This window comes from Sminthopsis crassicaudata, chromosome 2, assembly GCF_048593235.1.
Source record: "Sminthopsis crassicaudata isolate SCR6 chromosome 2, ASM4859323v1, whole genome shotgun sequence".
NCBI classification, from domain to species: Eukaryota; Metazoa; Chordata; class Mammalia; order Dasyuromorphia; family Dasyuridae; genus Sminthopsis; species Sminthopsis crassicaudata.
In genome coordinates this window covers 657,648,406-657,665,679 of record NC_133618.1, presented here as the reverse complement: position 1 = coordinate 657,665,679, position 17,274 = coordinate 657,648,406, and the positions used below count along the sequence as shown (strand labels likewise).

Here is a 17,274-nt window from a genome sequence, read left to right as displayed (position 1 = left end):
TTGTTGTTGTTGTGTTTACATCACTATCAGTCCCAAATATAGCATTCCCAAAATTAAGTCCTTATAAACAAAGCAAGTTAAGCAAAACTAGCAAAGTGATTTCATCTAATAAATGTATGCAATATTTCTCACATAGAGTCCTCCACTTCTGAAAGACATGCATTGAACTCTTTTAAAAAAGAACACTTCCCCCCACAAAAAAAGGAAAATGTTAAATGCTAGAGGGATGTGGGGAAACTGGGATACTAATGCACTTGTTGCATTAATGCAGTTGTAATGCAGTTGTGAACTGATCCAACCATTCTGGAGAGCAATTTGGAATTATGCCAAAGGAATATAAAACTGAATACCCTGGGATTCTATAATAAACACCACTGCTAGATTGGTATCCCAAAGAGATTTTTTTTTTAAGGGAAAAGAACCTATTTATACAAAAAATATTTTTTAGCAGCTCTTTTTGTGGTGGCTAAGAATTAGAAATTGAAGGAATTGCTCATCAATTAGAGAATGCTGAACAAACTGTGGTATATGACTGTAATGGAATATTATTGTGTTATCATATATTGTATCTAGGTTATATTGTAACACATGTAAAATGTATGAGATTGCCTGTCATCAAGGGGAGGGAGTAGAAGGAGGGAGGGGATAATGTGGAAAAATGAATACAAGGGATAATGTTATAAAAAAAATTACTCATGCATATATACTGTCAAAAAATTTATAAATAAAATTTTAAAAAAAAAAGAATATTATTGTGTTATAAGAAACGACAAGTAGAATGATTTCAGAAAAACCTGGAAAAACTTAGATGAACTAATACAAAGGGAACAGAACCAGGAGGATATACAGTAATAATAGTATTGTACAATGATCAACTGTGAATGACTTAGCTCAGATCATTATATAATAATCCAAAACAATTCCAAAGTTCCCATGATAAAAAATACTATCTTCAGAGTCTGACTCCAGAAACATCCAATTTTTCTCCTTTCCTTTTTTCCTTCCTTTCTTCCTTTATTTCTTAATATTCTTGCACAAAATGACCAACATGAAATGTTTTACATCTATATCAGACTGGTTACCATTTCAGAGAGGAGAATCGGAAGGGAAGGATCGGATTTGAAACTCAAACTCAAAACTTAAAAATACTTTAAAATTTTGTTTTTATGTATAATTGGAGGAAAAAATATATATATATATAAAACTAAAAAAGAAAAAAAAACCCTTCTTACTTGGTCTGAACCAAAGAGAATAGCATACTGCATACCCTACAGTAGTATTATTTTACTTTTTACACACAGTCCCTGCTGCCTCTCTTTTTTCATCTACCCACCTATACTTCTATACCCTAGTTCTACTTATCCCTTCTTAAGAATTCTGGAAGTCAAGGAATGCCAGATAGCCATGATAATATCTTGAAAAAGAACAGGAAAGCTATCACACTGCAAATTCTAATTCATGTGATGATTATAGGTTGAGACATTTATACTGACTTTTAGGTTTAGAGCTGAGAGATAAACCCTAAAATGAGAACTCTGGTTAAAATTACTGTATCCTGTGATTAAGTTTTCTTTTTAACTTTAAATGGCAATAGTCATTCACCCTGGAATATCAATTTGCTAAGTTCTTTCATTACTGAAATTCTAAGAAGAAACAGTCATTTTAAAAAAATATTAAGAGGTCATCATAGTAGCAATACTTGAAGGATCTTTTTTCTTGTGCAACCAGTTTGTTTATGAATTACATATGCTATTTTGTAATTATAGTCTGCTGTGTTAAAATTTCTAACATATAAACCACTTGTTTTATTATGTAATGTGCTACTACTATTGTATTATCATTTACTGATATATTACTCTGATGTATATATCTAGTATTATGTATGAATTGATATTACATATATTAATATTACTATTGCTGCATTGTCTATTATTTGCTACTTAAAAATTATTAGCTTATTTATTGATTGGATACTATGGATATACATGTTCTGTTTCCAATATACATGCTTTGTATACCTAATTTAGACACTGAAACTAAAAAGTAGATGGGTAGTAGAGTAGATAGAGTATCAGGACTGGAATCAGGAAGGACAGTGTTCAAATACTTACTAGCTATGTGACCCTATGCAAATCACTTAAACTTGTTTTCTTGCTGTAAAAATGAGAAGGAAATGGCAAACTAAGTCAATATTTCTGCCAAGAAAACCCTAAATGGAGTTGGATACAACTGAAACAAGTGAACACCAAAACAAGTCATTTTAGCAACCTGTCCAATAGTATTTTACATTGTGATGTCTACTATACAAATGTCAATATGGATTTAATGTACCAAAGTGATTTTTCAGGGACTGAACTCTCTAGACCAATAAGTCTTATCTGCCCTATAGTAGAAGGACCCTTGGATTTTGCTATCCACCTTGTAGTTGACCCAGGTGTTACCTATTAGTATGTCATCATAAGAACAGGGATTCTGCTATCCATTTGTATCTCCAGTGCTAAACATGAGATTTTGTGCACAGTAAGCTCATTTATTCATTCCTCCCTTTCACCTTCTTTTTGTCTGACTCATTGTTCAGGGTTTTTTCTTGGCATAAAGACAGATACTGGAATTGTTTGCCATGTCCTCCTCCAGAGTTTTTCCATCTTAGAAATGAGCATCAGGATCATACAGATAGGAAGTGTCTGAGACCAGAATGGAAGTCAGATCTTCTTGACTTCAGGCCCAGAGCTCTATCCACTCCCATCATCTAAATGCCCTCACTTAATTACCTATTGGAAGAGAAAGTGAGGCCTACTATCTGTTTCTCTGAATTTCTTTTCTGTCTTCAAGGATTTTGGAGAGGACATTATTTTCAATACTCTTTATCACCCTACTTCCCACAAAGTCCTCCCTTATAACAAATAAGTAGTTAAATAAAACAAATCTACAAATTGGCCTTGTATAAAAATCTATTTCACATTCTATACTTTTGAGCCATTAACTGCAAAGAAATGGAAAGCATGATTTACCATCAATCTTCAGAGTTATCACTGGTTAATGAATTAATCAGGGCAGCTAGATAATTCAGTGAATAATGTGTCAGATCTGGAATCAAGAAGAGCTGTGTTCAAATCTAAACTACTTACTAGCTGTGGGACGACCCTAGACAAATCATTTGCCTCAGTTTCCTCATCTGTAAAATGAGCTGGAGAAGGAAATGGCAAATCACTTCAGTATTTCAACTGAACTGAAACTTCAACTGAAAAACAATAACTATGGATCAGAGTTCTTAAAACTTTCAAAGTAATTTTCTTTATAATGTTATAGTCATTGCATAAATTGTTCTCCTAATTCTGCTCTCTTCATTCTGAATCAGTTTAAACAACTATTCCTAGGTTTCTCTGAATATGTTCCTTTACTAATTTCTTAAGGTACTAAAATGTATTCTAATACATTCATATATTATAATTTGTTCAAATATTCCCCAATTCACATTCATGCACTTTGGTTCCCAATCTCCACTACAAAAAAGTGCTGCTATAAATATTTCTGCACATATGAGTCTTTTCCTTTTTATTTGATGTCTTTGGGGTATAAGTTAAAAATGGTATTGCTGGGTCAATCAATGATAAGCAAAACTTAGTAACCTTTTGGTTATAGTTCTAAGTTGCTTTACAAAATAATCAGACCAATCACATTTCTACCAACAATATATTAACAAGCGTATTTTCCCAAAGGCCTTCCCAAAATTGCCATTTTCCATTTTTGTCATCTCTGACAATTATTTGGGTCTAAGATTGAACCTCAGAGTTGTTCTAATGTGTTTTTCTCTTATTAGAGATTTGGAGCATTTTTCCATGATTGTTTGCTGCCTGCATTTCTTCTTCAGTATGTTTTTTTAATTTTTTCTCATTTCACCACTTGTATTTTTATGGTGCTGTTTCTTTGGACAATTTCTGTGTTTTTTTTCCCATAACTTTCATTTCCTTTCTGCATTTTTCTTCTAAGTTTTTTTTAAGATTCTTTTTGAATTCTTCCAATAGAGCCTTTTGAGTTGCACCCTTTGAGGCTTCCTTTAAAGGCTTGTGCCTTTAATGCCCTCAGGGTTTGAGGTCTATTCTTCCCTATCTCCATAAAAGCTGTCTATAGTCAGAGCTCTTTTTGCTTTTTAGCTCATTTTTAAAGGTTAAGGTCTGCTCTTAGAGAGAGGGAAGACTGTTCCAAGTTTCCTCAACAGGATGACAGACAAGGGTTTTACACTGCCATGGGGACAGTGCTGCTGGCTTCCTTCCCTGGCTGGGTGGGTGTGGCCAACTCCCACTTATTATGCTGCGGTTCAGGGGCTATTTGCCTTCTGTAGTTGCACTGGAGGTCTCTCTGATCCACTGGCTTCTGAACCAGGATAGAATAGTCAACACTAATATATTTTGGCTAAGAACCTCCCATGCAGGAAACCTCTCTACCCTGAGCCTCCCTGTGATTAGCCTGCCCAGTTGAGACAGACCTTTGCTGAGTTCTTCCAAAATATCTTCTGCTGGAAATATGTTACACTCCAAACACACACACATACACACACACTCACACATATCTATAAATGTACATGTGTGTATATATCTTTTTTTTTTTTTTTTTTTGGAGGCTGGGGTTAAGTGACTTGCTCAGGGTCACCCAGCTAGGAAGTGTTAAGTGTCTGAGACCAAATTTGAACTCAGGTCCTCCTGAATTCAGGGCTGGTGCTCTATCCACTGCGCCACCTAGTTGCCCCTATATCTTGAAATTTTTTCCCAAATATAGCAATCAGCATTCAAAGATAACAATGAAAACATTCCTGACTGCAAGACATTTATATTTTATTGAGAAAAGATAGACTGAACATGTACAAGGTAATGGGGGGGAGGTATTAGCACCTAGGGGTTCAGGAAAGTCTCTTATAAGAAGGAACATTTGTGTTAAGCTTTGAAAGAAAAAAGGGGAAACTAAGGCACAGGAAAGGAAGAAGTGAATTTTAGGCATGAGGGACAACCTATACAAAAGCATGGAAATGGGAACTAGAATATTATACATAAGATCTAGCTGGAATGTCTGGCCTAACCATAAAGTACATGCCTAAATAAATGGAAAAATATTTATTAAGTATTTACTGTGCCAAGCACTGTCCTAAACCAGGGATAGGAAACATCTGGTCCATGGGCTTTATAAGGCCTATGAAATCACTTGGTTTGGTCCTGCCAAGGCAAAAGCAGTTGATAATGAGCAGAAAGCTAGGTACAACAACCTCCCATTACTTGAGTTTTTAAGCAGATAATCTTCTATGGCCCTCAAATGATATTATAAATATTTAAATGGCTCTTGATAGAAAAAAAGGTTCTTCACCTATTCTAATAAATGGCAACAATTAGTAAACCAACACCACCCCAGCTCTCAAAGAGTTCCCATGATCATAGGGAAGGACAGCACATAAAGGAAAGCTCAGTCTCAGGATACATAGGAAGCCTTAGTGGTCGCCATGGCCTAGTGACAGAATGGACTACAGTACTCTGGGCTCAAAAGAGCTCAGGGCAATAATATATAGTAAGGCTATAAGGGTAGACTGAAATCAAATTATATAGGACTTCAAATGTCCAAAAGAGATGTTTGTATTTGATCCTGGAGTTTAGAAAACAAGGAAGTGCTATGGCCAGGCTAGAGCTTTAAGAAATTAGCTTTGCAAGTTAAGACAGTAGAAAGAAAGGACAAAGACAAAAATACCTGGATACAAATAGGGGAATTCAAACGACCTAAATTAATGTATGGAAATGAATGTAATCTTGGGCTCTAACATCACTAGATCATTTTTTAAATTTAAAGTTGAACTCAGGTACAAAGTTTTCCTTCTATTCAATCTGCTGATGGCACTAAGATGAAATACTGATTCTATTACTCTCTGGATCATTCAATAAACTCCCTAAATTTAACTGTTTTAAAATTACTTCTCTTTACAGTAGTTAACCTTTAGTGTTGACCGTATTCTTCAATCACTCTGGTGCTGGCCCACATCATTTCATACTTGCATTACTTCAATAGCTTGCTAGTTGATCTCTCTGCCTCAAGATTTCTCTCCACCCTCTCTCAACCCTTTCTTCACTTAGCTATTAAAGTGATCTTACTAAAACTGACCATATACACTCCTATTCAACAAGATCCAGTAGCTCCTTATCACCTCCAGGATCAAATATAAAATCCTTTGCTTGGCATTCAATGCCCTTTATAACCTGGCTCCCTCCTACCTTTCCAATCTTTTCTTATACTTTACTCCTCTTCACATACTCTAAAATGCAGTGACACTTCAACAAGACACTCCATCTCCTAGTTCCACAGGTTTTCACTCACTGATGGATCTCTATGCCTATCTCTTCCTGTGTAAATCCACCTCCTACCCTTTCTACCTTTAAGGTTCAGCCTAAGTCTCACCTTCATTTTCTCTGTTCAAAAATTTTCATTGTTCTGAGCAGCCATTAAAGCATCCTTCCTTCAGATACTGATTTTAAAATGCTCCAATTTTTTTTCATTTGGAGATATGATGAACAATCTTTTTATTTTTCATTTCCCCTCTTTGGTAACCCTTATTTTGACCAGTTTCTAATTCAACCAACTAGCTACCAGACATAGAGTACAACACTTTTACTACTTTCTAAAAAAGCTGATCAAAAAAGCAGCCATGTCCATCTCCTCCAAAAGTAATGAAAAAATGCAAAACTGTACTCCCAAGTGTGCAAATCCAAACACTAAATTTTAAAAGACCACAGTTCTACTTGGTGAAGATAGGATAACTCAGGATTGCATTTGCACAGCAACAGGCACTGAATTGCTTCTATTTTATGCCTCAATAAATAGCAATAAGATTAATTAATCTCACTTCAAACCCAGCCCAGCCCAAGATTTCCCAGATGACCTCTCCCCTCTCTGATTGGTGAGTTCCTCCCTACAACATCTATTTAAGGAAGTATCTACACCAGCCATGACCACATCACATCTGGATCATGAATCTGTACTAGCTGCCCCCATGCAAGCACTGTCTCCTCTCTATTTCCCAGCTTTCCCCAAGCTACCCCTACTTTTCAGCTCCCTTTTTTGTGCTGTCTTCCTCCACTGGAATGCAAGTTCTTTGGGAATAGGGATTGTCTTTCTTCCTGTTTGAATCTGTATTCCCAAATCTTAGCACAGTGCCTAGCATACAATATACCTATAATAAATGCTTTATCTTTTGTCTATTTTTATTTTTCCTTAAGCTTGTCTCTCCTCAGCTACCTACTTGATCCTTGGCCTGTAGAGCTATTCCTCTGCTTTGTACAGATGCTTTGGCTCAGCGACTAATGCAGTTTGCCTTTTTGTTTCAGTTCCTCTCCTAGTAATATTAAGTGCTCTCTTTGTTTTCTTTCAGAACAGAATACTTATCTAGCATCATAATATGATGGTGCTAGTTTGCTGAATACTCCCTTTATTTTGAGGTCTATATACTTGAATGATCTTACATTGCAACTAAAAATGATACCCCAATGTGTCTACTGAATATAACTGCTTCACAGACTTTTGTTTCACCTCCTATAGGAGCAACTGCTAGTGATTATAATCTCTCCTTTTTATTCTTGCTAAAAATTTAGTTCTGTTGTCCATCAATATATTTTAAATATTGCTTTTACATTTTCTTAAAGCTATGTGGTCCTGGTGATGGCCAAATAATGAAAATTATTCCCATATTAATTTTAGGTGAGATCTTTGATAAAAGAATGCTTCATGGGGATAAATTCTATTCCCTAGACTTTCATAGGATCTCTTCCTCTGAAAAAGACTAGCATACAAAATAAATAAGGAAGACACATCCTATAATCTATGGTATAGTACAATAAATTTTCAATAGAAAATAAAATTCCCAGTTAACTAAAATTTGGCCTCTCATTGTCCCTAACATGTGAAACAATTGAATACCTTATTGTAGAAAAGTATTCTCAAGTTCATATTCCAGATGGCTCCCTTCCACACAGAAGAAACACCTTATGTAGGCAGCAGAGTGTAAAAGGATTAATGGATATATATTGCCTGCTGTTCTGTCCCCAATACAGCACTCTGCATTAATTAACTTCACCTTATTGGTATTCACTGAGCAAGAATTTAGAGTCAAAAAACCTGCTTTCCTTTCAACTCAACAAACATTTACTAAGTGCCAACCCTGTACCTGATGCTAGGAATACAAAAGACAAAAATGAAATTATAGCATGTGCCCTAAAAACCTTAGAAAAGGTTCTATAAGGCAGGTAATACCTGTTAAGCCTTAAAAGATAGATGATTAGGGGCAGCTATGTGGTGCAGTGGATAGAGCACCAGCCCTGAAGTCAGGAGGCCCTGAGTTCAAATCTGGTCTCAGATACTTTAACACTTCCTAGCTGTGTGACCCTGAGCAATTAACCCCAATTGCCTCAGAAAAAAAAAAAAAGGTGGATGATTCTGAATGTCAAAGAGGAGAAGTGAGGACATTCCACGCCTGGAAGACCAATTACTTGAAATTAAAGAGATGGGCAATAGGACTGCCAAATAGAGAACAACTAGTACACGAGTCTAGTTGGAATGCAGAGTGCATAAAGAGGAATAATATGAAATAAGTCAATTAGTCATTAAGCATTTATTAGTGTCTATGATGTACCAGGCTTCTGCTAGTCTCTTCCAAGTCTAAAACTTTATGGCTCCTGATGTAATTAACAAGGTTACATTAAGACTAAAAAAAGTTGTCCCAGGTAATTGTACATTACTTGTCACCACCCTAAGGTCTTCCTCCATCATCCCCACATAAAGCAGTCAAGCCATTTTCTACCTGACTTGCAAACATCTTTTGCACCCCAACCAGGGTTCAACAAGACAACTGAGCTTCCTTGGAATAATTTCTATGTCAATTCCCACTGAGCCTTTTGTCTTCCTCAAAAAACACAATAGAAAGAAAACTAAAAGATGATGATAATGATATCATTTGAAGAAAAGAAGAGATGCAGAAGAACCCACCAACCATATTTATAGCTGTGGCCCAGGCAAATCAGTAGAGTTTACTACAATAATGTTAATCGGCAGCTGGTCACTAAAATACAAAGGTAGCATTGCTATTTTGAAAAAAAAAAAAGAAAACTCAATATAGTAAAAGACACAAGACCAGAGAGAAAGAAGGCATCTACCTCCCCCTAGGACACAGACATTACAATACCTGCCTGGATGAACAGCTCCCCTTGCCATGATGGACTCTGGGGTATAACAGTATCAGTCAACAGGGGTATCTCTAGGCAGTTGACAGAGGAAGAAAGCTGCCAAATTAGTCAGAGAATGGTTTGGAGAGGGAGGAAGAGAAAACACTTTTAATATTGCAGTTGGCTCTGAAATTATTACTCATAATCTCCACCTGACTTCTAAACATCAGGAGCCGATAAAGTCAAGAGCATGACTTAGAAGATTTTAAAACATATGGAGGGGTGAAATGGAAAATGAAAAAATTTCTTGTGCTCATAATGATTTATATTTCTATTTGTCAGGATGCAAAATGGCATGAAAACATATATGATACAAAGAAAAAGCAACTCTCACTCTCCAAATACTACTCCACATGAATGGAGGAAAAGACTAATGTAATTTTCAAGTGAATCATTTAAATTTTACAGATCAATCTAATCCTCAGAAAAGCAGAACCCCAATAAGTCAGGAAAAGACAAGCTACCCTTCAAAACCTCTTATTCCTGAGTAGAAACAGATACTATAACTAGAGAGAGTAGCTGTATAGGTGACAAAAAAAAGCCACTAGAAGAAGACAAGCAATTCATTTTCATTTATAAAATGCAAGGTCCATACTCCAAAAGTGAAGAATAAAATCTATCAGAGATACAATTACTTTCTCTTGTGCATCCAAGAGGTGGGGACATCTAATTGTTTCCTAAACACCCACAACTATAAGTATATTGAAAATTATAGAGGCTGTTGTTCAGTCATTTCCAATCCCCATGGACCCACAAACCACAGCATACAGTATTGGTATTAGTAAGTATTATTAGTATTATAAGGACAGTATTACTCCTTAGGATTTTCTTAGCAAAGATAATGGAGTGATTTGATACTTCCTTCTCCAGTGGATTGAGTCAAATAGAAATTAAGGGACATAGTCAAAAGCTTTTAAGTGTCTAAGGCAAGATTTGAACTCAGGTCTTCCTGACTTCAGAGCCATAATTCTTTCCACTGAGCTACCTATGAATCTCCATGTTGGAAGTGCCATAACTTTACCATTGCTAAAATGACTTTTTCCTCTTTAAATGTAAAAAAGGAATTTGGAAATAGCCTTTCCCATCAATATTTCCTGTGGAAAGTAGGAGGATAGGAATATTCTAGTGTTAAAGGGAAAATTACTTATTGTCAACTAATTTTAAACATATTGAAACAAGTTTAAATCTCAGAATCTTTCTGTTCCATACTGACCTTTAATATATTTCGGCCATCAAATGATTCTCTTTCTCGAAGACCAGATTTACCTGCAAGGGCATTGTTCCTGTCTTCAGCTATAAACATACCAAACAAAATTATAAAGAGATGAATGGGAGATTTTTTTTTTCTCCTTCAAAAAAAGAAACTTTAAAATACTTATACACATCTAGAAACACTCTACTAGAGAAGTCAAATGACTATGTTGCTATGCCAGTTATGTGATCTCTTCAAGTCATTAAAATATTCTGGCCCTAGTTTCCTCATCTGCAAAAGGAGGGAGTTGGATAAGATGAACTATAAGATTACTTCTAGCTCTATTATATGACTATTGCCTTGATGCAATTTTAAATACATTTATACTTGATTTGCACATTGGCTTAGAGAGACATCCATATTTATAGTAATAACTAGTATTCTAATTGAATGATTTATGACAAATATGAAAATTCACCTTCCTCTGAATAAAATAATCACTGTTAGAAAGAATTTTTAAGGTTTCCCCCCCCATATTTTCATAACATACTTTATCTTAACACTTTCCCCTCTGGCCAAGGGCAAGCAATGTATAACAGTCAACTAGAATTAGCAATGCAGATTTCTCTAGTGCTGGAAGCTAACAGTATTACCAGGGAACAAATTCAAGACACTGGTAAACTTTTAATCATGTCTTTCATATCAACTGGGTCTAGAAAGCTTGGAATGAAATGTATTAAGATATTTAAGCCAATTACTTCTATTACAATACTGACAGGGAAAAGGAAGAACAGGAAAGGAGTAACATTTTTCTTCCTTTTGTGCCTTAAAATAAATAAATAAATAAAAGTCAATAGAAATAAACTTGTAAACTCATCTAAATATCAGATTATTTTTCCAGTTATTTTTTGAAAACACATTATTTTTCTGATATTCCCCAGGAAATTTTTCTTCTCAGTTTGAGTATGGTCAATATATGACAAAGACATAATTTGACATGCCAGAATTGATATATTAGCAGATGCACCAACTGCTATCTATTTTAGCTAACCTATTGATAGTACAGGTGAATACCTACCTAACAATTGCTCTAAAGTATTATTCTAGTTCTCCTAGTTAAAGATCCTAATATACGTATATCTAGCAAATTCTAAGACATTTTTGTACAATTCAGGATACATTTTATAATGATGTCCCAAATGTTCTAAGCACTTTAAAGTGCTATTTGAAAGAAGTAAGGTTATTCTATCAGAAAAAGAAAGTAAAATTCAGAACCTTCAATTCTATATCAAATCTAAGAAAGCAATTTTAAGGACTTGGATTACATCAAAGAGAAACTTAGAGACTTTTTACTCTCTCAGTGTCCCCAAAAGGTACATACCTGTGGGATCTTTCCTGAATAGAGTGTTCATGACTGTAGCATGGAGTTTCACTCTGTCCCATTCCTTTATCATCAATCCAGACAACACAAACCGTTCTACCAGCTGATCAGCTATCATCTGTAATCTAGAAAAATTGAGGACATATAAAACAGTGCATAATAAAAGAGATCTCATTACCAAAGAGTTATCATTTAGTTGGGGTTCCTAAGAACTAAAGAAAAATCTTTAAAATGGCAGACATGAATAGCATATAAATAATAAATGTCCTATTTATTTCAAATGAGGTTACTACAAAATTAATTTCTCAACTAGAATATCCAATCATAATATTAAAATCACTAAATAAGGAGCCAAGTTTAAAAATGCAGAATCAGAGAACTTAACAACAAATAGAATCAAAGCTCTCCAAGATCATCTTAACTACTCCCTCTTTTAAAGATGTGAAAATGAAGCCCAGAGAGGTAAACTAATTTACCTAAAGTGATAGCTCCTGAATAGCAGATCTAGGAATAGATCCCAGTCTTCTGAACAACCAGGTACAGAAGTATTCTTCCCACTAAATGACTATATTTTTCTTTAAAATAAGTCTCTAAAACTTCTTGATGCTTATCCAATGGCTTCCAAATGATTTAGATATTTTCCAATCACCAAAAACTTATATTTAAACACAAGGTCAGACGCTGAAATATTCACTGCAAGTGTAAAGCACAGGCTGGAGTGTTAAAGATGCCTATAACCTACTTTTTTTCTATTCCACCAAAAGCATAGGTTCTCTTTTAGCTGGAAGCACTTTCACATATGCAGAGTACCAAAACACACACACACACACACACACACACACACACACACACACACACACACACACACACAGAATAAACATGAGATAAATTCAAATCTTTTATACCAAGCAGGTTTCTTTGTTTCATCTGCCCTTTTTTGAAAATCAGGTACCAAGAAAAGGTCTTTTTTCTTTATATAGAAAAGGAGAATGAAGACTACACAAAAAATTAAGGGGAAAGGCAACTTTAGGGAGATAGCTACTCAGAAATGTTTGGATAATTACTGCCAGGTACTATTGTCAATATTTCATAAGATCTCTGTAACTTACAAACCCTTGATAATAGGAAGTTTTAGAGAGTTTAGAAAGGCTAATCTTATCAGAAATTAAAAGATTTATGCAACTGAGCTTATATCTTTTCATTAATACCATATACAAACTGCAATTGCATATTAAGACTTAAATAAACATCTGGTCTCTCTAGCTATCCTGCTTTCTTATTTCATAAATCTAGAATGCCAATAATGGCCAAATTGTACCTACTAGAACTAATATTATAACCATTAATATCAGAAGTAAATACAATTAGAAATGTTAGCTTTGGCAATAATCACTCTTCCCCCCCCCCCCCCAGGCTGGGGTTAAGTGACTTGCCCAGGGTCACACAGCTAGGAAGTGTTAAGTGTCTGAGACCAAATTTGAACTCAGATCCTCCTGAATTCAAGGCTGGTGCTCTATCCACTGTGCCATCTAGGTGCCCCTAGCTTTGGCAATAAGAGAAGAAAAAGAGATTAAAGGAATTAGAGTAGGTAATAAAAAAAGCAAATTATTAATCTTTGCAGATGATATGATGGTATAGGTAGAGAATCCTAGATAATCAACTAAAAAAACTAATACAAACAATCCACAACTTCAGCAAAGTTGCAGGATACAAAATAAATTCACACAAATCATCAGCATTTTTATATATCACCAATAAAATCCAGCAGCAAGAGACAGAAAGAGAAATTCCATTTAAAATAGCTGTTGACAATATAGAAGTCTACCTGCCAAGGCAAAATCAGGAACTATATGAATACAACTACAAAACACTTTCCACACAAATAAAGTCAGATCTAATCAACTGGAAAAATATCAAGCTCTTGGATAGGTCAAGCAAATATAATAAATATGACAATACTACCTAAGCTAATCTACTTATTTAATGCTACACCAACCAAACTCCCAAGAAATTATTTTGCAGATCTAGAAAAAAAAATAGCAAAGTTCATCTGGAAGAACAAAAGGTCAAGAATTTCAAGGGAATTAATGGAAAAAAATGCAAATGAAGTTGGCCTGGCTGTACCAGTCCTAAAACTATATTACAAAGCAGTACTGGCTAAGAAATAAGAGTAGTTGATCAGTGGAATAAGTTAAGTTCACAAGACAAAATAGTCAATGACTATAGCAATCTAGTATTTGACAAACACAAAGACCCCAGCTTTTGGGATAAGAACTCACTATTTGTCAAAAACTGCTGGGAAAATTAGAAACCAGTGTGGAAGAAACTAGGCATTGACCCACAACTGCATACCAAGATAACATCAAAATGGCTTCATGATCTATTCATAAAGAATGATATTACTAACAAATTAGAAGAATATAGGATAGCTTATTGCTCAGATCTGTGGTAGAAGAAGGAATTTGTGACCAAACAAGAACTAGAGATCATTATTGATCACAAAATAATTTTGATTATATTAAGTTTAAAAGGTTATATACAAACAAAACTAATGCAGACAAAATTAGAAGGGAAGCAATAAACCAGAAAAACATTTTTACAATCAAGGGTTCTGATAAAGGCCTCATTTCTAAAATATGTAGAGAATTGACTCGAATTTATAAGAATCCAAGCCATTCTCCAATTAATAAATGGTCAAAAGATATGAACAGACAATTTTTCAGATGAAGAAAGTGAAACCATTTCTAGTCATATGAAAATGTCTTAAATCACTACTGATCAGAGAAATGCAAATTAAGACAACTCTGAGGTACTACTACACTCCTCTCAAATTGGCTAAGATGACAGGAAAAGATAATGGCGAATGCTGGAGGAGATGTGGGAAAACTGGGACACTAATATGTAATGGGCCAGATACATTGTTGGTGGAATTGTGAATAGATCCAACCATTCTGGAGAGTAATTTGGAACTATGCTCAAAAAATTATCAAACTGTGCATACCCTTTGACCCAGCAGTGTTGCTACTGGGTTTGTATCCCAAAGAGATCTTAAAGAAGGGAAAGGGACCTATATGTGCAAGAATGTTTGTGGCAGCCCTCTTTGTGGTGGCCAGAAACTGGAAACTACGTGGATGCCCATCAATTGGAGAATGGCTGAATAAATTGTGGTATATGAATGTTATGGAATATTATTGTTCTGTAAGAAATGACCAACAGGATGATTTCAGAAAGGCCTGGATAGACTTACATGAACTGATATTGAGTGAAATGAGCAGGACCAGGAAATCGTTGTATACTTCAACAACAATACTATATGATGATCAATTCTTATGGATGTGGCCATTTTCAACAATGAGATGAACCAAATCAGTTCCAATTGAGCAGTAATGAACTGAACCAGCTACACCCAGCAAAAGAACTCCGGGAAATGATTGTGAACCACTACATAGAAATTCCAATCCCTCTAATTTTGTCCGCCTGCATGTTGGATTTCCTTCACAGGTTAATTGTACACTATTTCAAAGTCCAATTCTTTTTGTACAGCAAAACAACTGTTTAGTCATGTATGCATGTATTGTATTTAATTTATATGATATATATTTATGATATGATACAATATGATATGATATGATAATATTTAACATGTATTTGTCAACCTGCCATCTGGGGGGGGGAGGAAGGAGGGGAAAAATTAGAACAAAAGGCTTGGCAATTGTCAATATTGTAAAATTTACCCATGCATATATCTGGTAAATAAAAACTATTAAAACTGAAAAAAAAATATCCGTGCATATGTTTTGAAAAATAAAAAGTTTTAATTAAAAAAAAAAGTAAATACAATATAACCAAAAGACTATTAGATTAAGGGCAACTGATTTTATCTAATCTACTACCCTAAGACTACTGTTTAACTTTTTTTTTTTTTTTCCATTTTCTACCAGGGGGACCACACCTTTTCCTTCTGAATAAAACTTGAATCCAGAATGATGTTACTGTCTGGAAGGAAAAACATCACAATCAATTGTTTCTTAGGTCAGAAAAAATGTCAACATTCAATCCAAATATTCTATTATCTATGTATTAAATTTTTTTCATAAGGCCATATGCTAATATGAAGATTTATGGTTTTTCCCTTTATTGATTAAAATTTCATATAAATATACATATATATCAGTGAATTTTAAAATTAGCATTGTCAAAGATGAAAATGATATCACTGTGGATAACATTTAAGCAAATTGACAGAAAAGAGCCTAAATAACAAAAACTAATTAAGGAAATAAAATATTTCTTTCATTTTACATGGGACAAGACTTCTTTTAATATAAAAATCAACACTGGAATAACAGTCTATCTCAGTGGTCCTCAAACTTTTTAAATAGGGGGCCAGTTCACATCCTTCAGACTGTTGGAGGGCCGGACTATAGTAAAAATAAAAACTATGAACAAATTCCTATGCACGCTACATATATCTCATTTTAAAGTGAAGAAACAAAATGGGAACAAAAACAATATTTAAAATGAAGTGACGTTAAATCAACAAACTTACCAGTATTTCAATGGGAACTATGGGCCTGCTTTTGGCTAATGAGATGGTCAATGTCTGGTTCCATATTTGTCATTGCGAGTCGTAACAAATCACGATGCAAGTGTTCATCCATTAGTTTTGATCTGGTTGGAGATTTCAAATGTTTCATTCTAGAAAAAGTCTGTTCACAGATATAAGTGCTGCCAAAGATGGTTGCCATTTTGAGTGCATGGTTCCTGAGATGAGGACATGTCTCAGAGGGGAGAGATACATAGAAATTATGAAGGGCTGCTTAACTTGAATGCATCTTCCAGAGAGTAACAATTCTGCAGTTCAGCCAGTTCCATTTAGTAAATTGTATCCACATTTTTAATGTCAATAGAAAATAGGTTACAGAAAAGCTATATGTCCTGTTCATGGAGATGAAGCTCTTTAAATCTAAATTGGAACTCCTTTTGGAATTTTTCCAATGAATCCACACGTGTTTTGTTTGGGAATGCAATCAGCGGTTTTTCTGCTAACAGATATTGAGTTGTGGGGAGATGGCAGAAGTTTTCTTCCTTCACTTGTTTGATGAGGAAGCCTAATTTTACTTCAAATGCTTTGACATGTGATTGCATATCACAGATGAGCTTCCCCTTTCCTTGAAGTTGTATATTGAAATTGTTGAGTAGCTCTGTTACATCTGTCAGAAAGGCAAGGTGACATTTCCATTCTGTCTCATTGAGCTCTGGTACTTCTTTGTTTTTTGAAAGCAGAAAAGTTGTAATCTGTGGAAGTAGTCATAGAAATGTTTTAAAACTCTCCTTCAACTCAGCCAACAGACGTCTATGTGATATAGAACATCTTCATACTCAACATTTAGCTCAGACAGAAATTCCTGAAATTGTCTGTGATTTATTGCATTAGCTCTAATGAAGTTAAC

The 17,274-nt window shown here is 34.8% G+C and overlaps 1 protein-coding gene across 7 annotated transcripts in view; it reads right to left on the bottom strand.

Annotated features, from left to right (window-relative positions):
• The window catches only part of ASCC1 (activating signal cointegrator 1 complex subunit 1), a 106,941-nt gene that overhangs the window by 24,451 nt on the left and 65,216 nt on the right, over nt 1-17,274 (bottom strand). For all 7 annotated transcript variants that reach the window (XM_074296877.1, XM_074296880.1, XM_074296876.1 and 4 more), the window contains exons 8-9: nt 11,822-11,946; nt 10,462-10,541 (exon numbers count right to left, since the gene is read on the bottom strand). In XM_074296877.1, the coding sequence (XP_074152978.1) occupies nt 10,462-10,541; nt 11,822-11,946 (205 nt within the window). The remainder of the gene's footprint in view (nt 1-10,461; nt 10,542-11,821; nt 11,947-17,274) is intronic.